This window comes from Bison bison, unplaced genomic scaffold (genome assembly GCF_000754665.1).
Source record: "Bison bison bison isolate TAMUID 2011002044 unplaced genomic scaffold, Bison_UMD1.0 scf7180017864492, whole genome shotgun sequence".
NCBI lineage: Eukaryota > Metazoa > Chordata > Mammalia > Artiodactyla > Bovidae > Bison > Bison bison.
This window is the reverse complement of record NW_011495051.1, coordinates 2,074,062-2,076,776: the sequence shown is the minus strand read 5'-3', so window position 1 is coordinate 2,076,776 and position 2,715 is coordinate 2,074,062. Positions and strand designations below refer to the sequence as shown.

Here is a 2,715-nt window from a genome sequence, read left to right as displayed (position 1 = left end):
TGTCTGAGCCCCACCCTCCGCGGCCGCGGGGCTGGGCCCTCCTCCCCGCCGAGCCCTCCACCGGAACCCCCTCCCCAGTCCGGCCGGGCCCTGGCTGGGCCTCCCTCCACGCGCCCACCTTGGACAGCTCCCTTTTGGCATCACCCCTCCCCCATGGTACTGACCGGGCGCCCTTCGACCAAGCCAGCCCCTCCGGCCCACCGCAGCCCCTCGGTCCCGCCGTCAGGGCCTCTCCAGGAGGAGTCAGGTGGGCCCCGAGCCCGTCTGTTCCGACCACACACCCATTCAGCCCTTCTGCTCCCTCTCCAAGCCAAGCCCCTCATCCAGGAGCCCCTCCTCCGGTGGACACCCCCTCCCCCACCACTTAGATCCTCCTTGGGCTAAGGGGAGCCCCTGGGCTGGCCTCCCCCCACAGGCCCCTCTAGAGCAGGCCCTCTGTCATCAAACCCCTCATTGGTCAGGTAGTCCCTACTAAGTCAGACCCCCTTGGGGCAGCCAGCCCCTGCCCCCAGGCCCTCCCCTGAGCTGGGCCTGCTTTCTTGCACCTAAGGTCGCTCCAACCTTCCTCGCTGGACTCCAGGGCCCTGGACTGGGCAGATTCGTCTGGCCTGGGAGTCTCAAGGTGGGCTGCCTTGCACAGGGGAAGGACCCCAGGCCTTGCAGCCAACTAGGGCCAGTTCAAACCCTGCTCTACTCGGCCACCTCTCTGCTGTGACCTTGAGCCTGTGCCACCCCCTATGGAGCCTCGGTGCCCATGGCCCCCTCCTCCTCCCACCCCAGCCCAGGGGAGGTGAGGGCGGGATTCAAATGGCACCCAGGGAGGCTCCTGGCGTGGGTTTGGGGGTTATGGAATGGGCCTCCCAGTCAGGGATCCCAGGCCCCCATGGACCCCTCCTGGAGGACACCCCTGTGGACATGCCCAGAAACCTTCTGGGGGGTCTGCACTCAGTGCAAGGCAAGGGCTGGGTTGGGCCAGCCGAGCCAATGGTTTACCAGCCACCCCAGATCCCTCGGCCAGTCTGGGCGGTGCCCAGCTGCCAAGTACTGAGCCCACTTCTCGGGGTGCTCACCCAGGAGAGGGCAGTAACTGCAGAGCAGGCTGCCAGCCTCACCAGCCACTGCCCCCCAATGCTATGCATGTCACCGAGATGCCTAACGGTCCCCCATGAGTTAGAGCTGCTAAAGCTCCTACAAGTTTGCCTGGCACGTCATTTGTGGGGCCTGTGTCAGCCGTTAGCTTCACTGTCTGTCTTTCCGACAAACCTGTTACTTTTGATCACTGAGAACGTGACTTCCCTACCCGCCACCAGCCAGGTGCTTTACATCCTGGGTCCTTGAGATGGAGAATCATGTCTGTCCATCTTTACTGAGGGCTCTTGTGTGCCAGGCACCTGGCCAAGGGCTTTCTCCAGCGTCTGACACTCTTTGTCCCAGCACCTCCATGGAATGGGTGCTGCAACTGCTCACATTTCACAGATGGCAACACTGAGGCTCGGGGACATCAATTTACTTACTAGGGTTTTCATTGCCAGGTTCACGTCATTGGATCTTGCATACTACCTGCCCCCCCCCCCATACCTGAGGGCAGTAGCACGGCCAGGGGGGATATCTTGCCATGTCTTCTCTGTCTCATTGTGGACACACCCCTCCATGCTGAGGGACTGTTAGAGATGGCTGAGAGGAGGCAGGGAAGGGGATGCTGCTGTTTCTATAGATAAGGATGCAGATACTGGAGACAGGATTCCTGCCTTCTCGCCCCCAGGCCACAGTTCTTCCCCCACGGTCATCATTTTAGGAATTGCTGTGCTGTGTGACCTCCCGAGGTCACTGGACCTCTCTGAGCACAGAGGTGGGGACAGAGGATTAGAGGACTCCCTCGCAGAGAGTTCTATTCCTACGGACACATCAGACCTGGGTGGCAGGCCAGACTATAGTCTGGGTTTGGAGTTTAGGAAGTGGGGGTTTCTCTAGGCTAAGTTTAGTTTTCTCATCTACAACCTGGAAAACTGGCTTTATGATTTGCAAAATTTTGGACCTCTCGCGCCAGGATCACACTTAGGGGATGTGGGAAGGAGAGCAGCTTTAAAATGCAAGTTCCCAGAACTGTGGCCCTGGACCAAAGGATTCACTGCTTCCAGGGCTGAGGCCCTGCCATCTGCATTTTAGATACCCCACCATGCAGCTCGCATGGGCTTGAGGGAGAGCAGAGAGCCTGTGATGGCTGGAGACAGGCACCACTTCACCTGTTTTGCAGAGGAGAAAACACTCAGGGTGGCAAGGCAGCTTGCCCCAGTCACAGATCCAGGGAAAAGCCAGTGCCTCCTGGGGGCTGGGGGAGCGCACAGGTGGAGGAAGCTGCGGGTGTGCACCCCATGCCGGCATCTCCACGCTCCTTCCAGTCAAGTCTTTCCACACCCCGAAAGGAGCTCAAGCCCCATATTTCATTGAGGGAAAGCAGACAGGCAGAGGGTGCAGTTCTGAATGGCAAAGTCAACCAGATCAACGGGGAGGCAGGAGAAATGCTGCCTCCTCCAAGAAGCCTACCCCTCTCACTCCCTCCCAACCTGGGTGGGCCTTTTGCATCTGACACTCCTCTCTGTGCAGGGTCGGTCTGGGGTTCTAGCAGCCGCAGCTGCGAGCTCTCCCGGCCCCGCCCCACACCCCCGTGTGGAAGATGCCTGAACAGAGCAACGACTACCGAGTGGTGGTGTTCGG

At 60.2% G+C, this 2,715-nt stretch overlaps 1 protein-coding gene across 1 annotated transcript in view; it reads left to right on the top strand.

Moving 5' to 3' along the window:
- The window catches only part of DIRAS1 (DIRAS family, GTP-binding RAS-like 1), a 12,781-nt gene that overhangs the window by 8,949 nt on the left and 1,117 nt on the right, over window positions 1–2,715 (top strand). Inside the window, exon 4 of the mRNA XM_010828433.1 lies at window positions 2,624–2,704. Coding sequence (XP_010826735.1) covers window positions 2,624–2,704 — 81 coding nt within the window. The remainder of the gene's footprint in view (window positions 1–2,623; window positions 2,705–2,715) is intronic.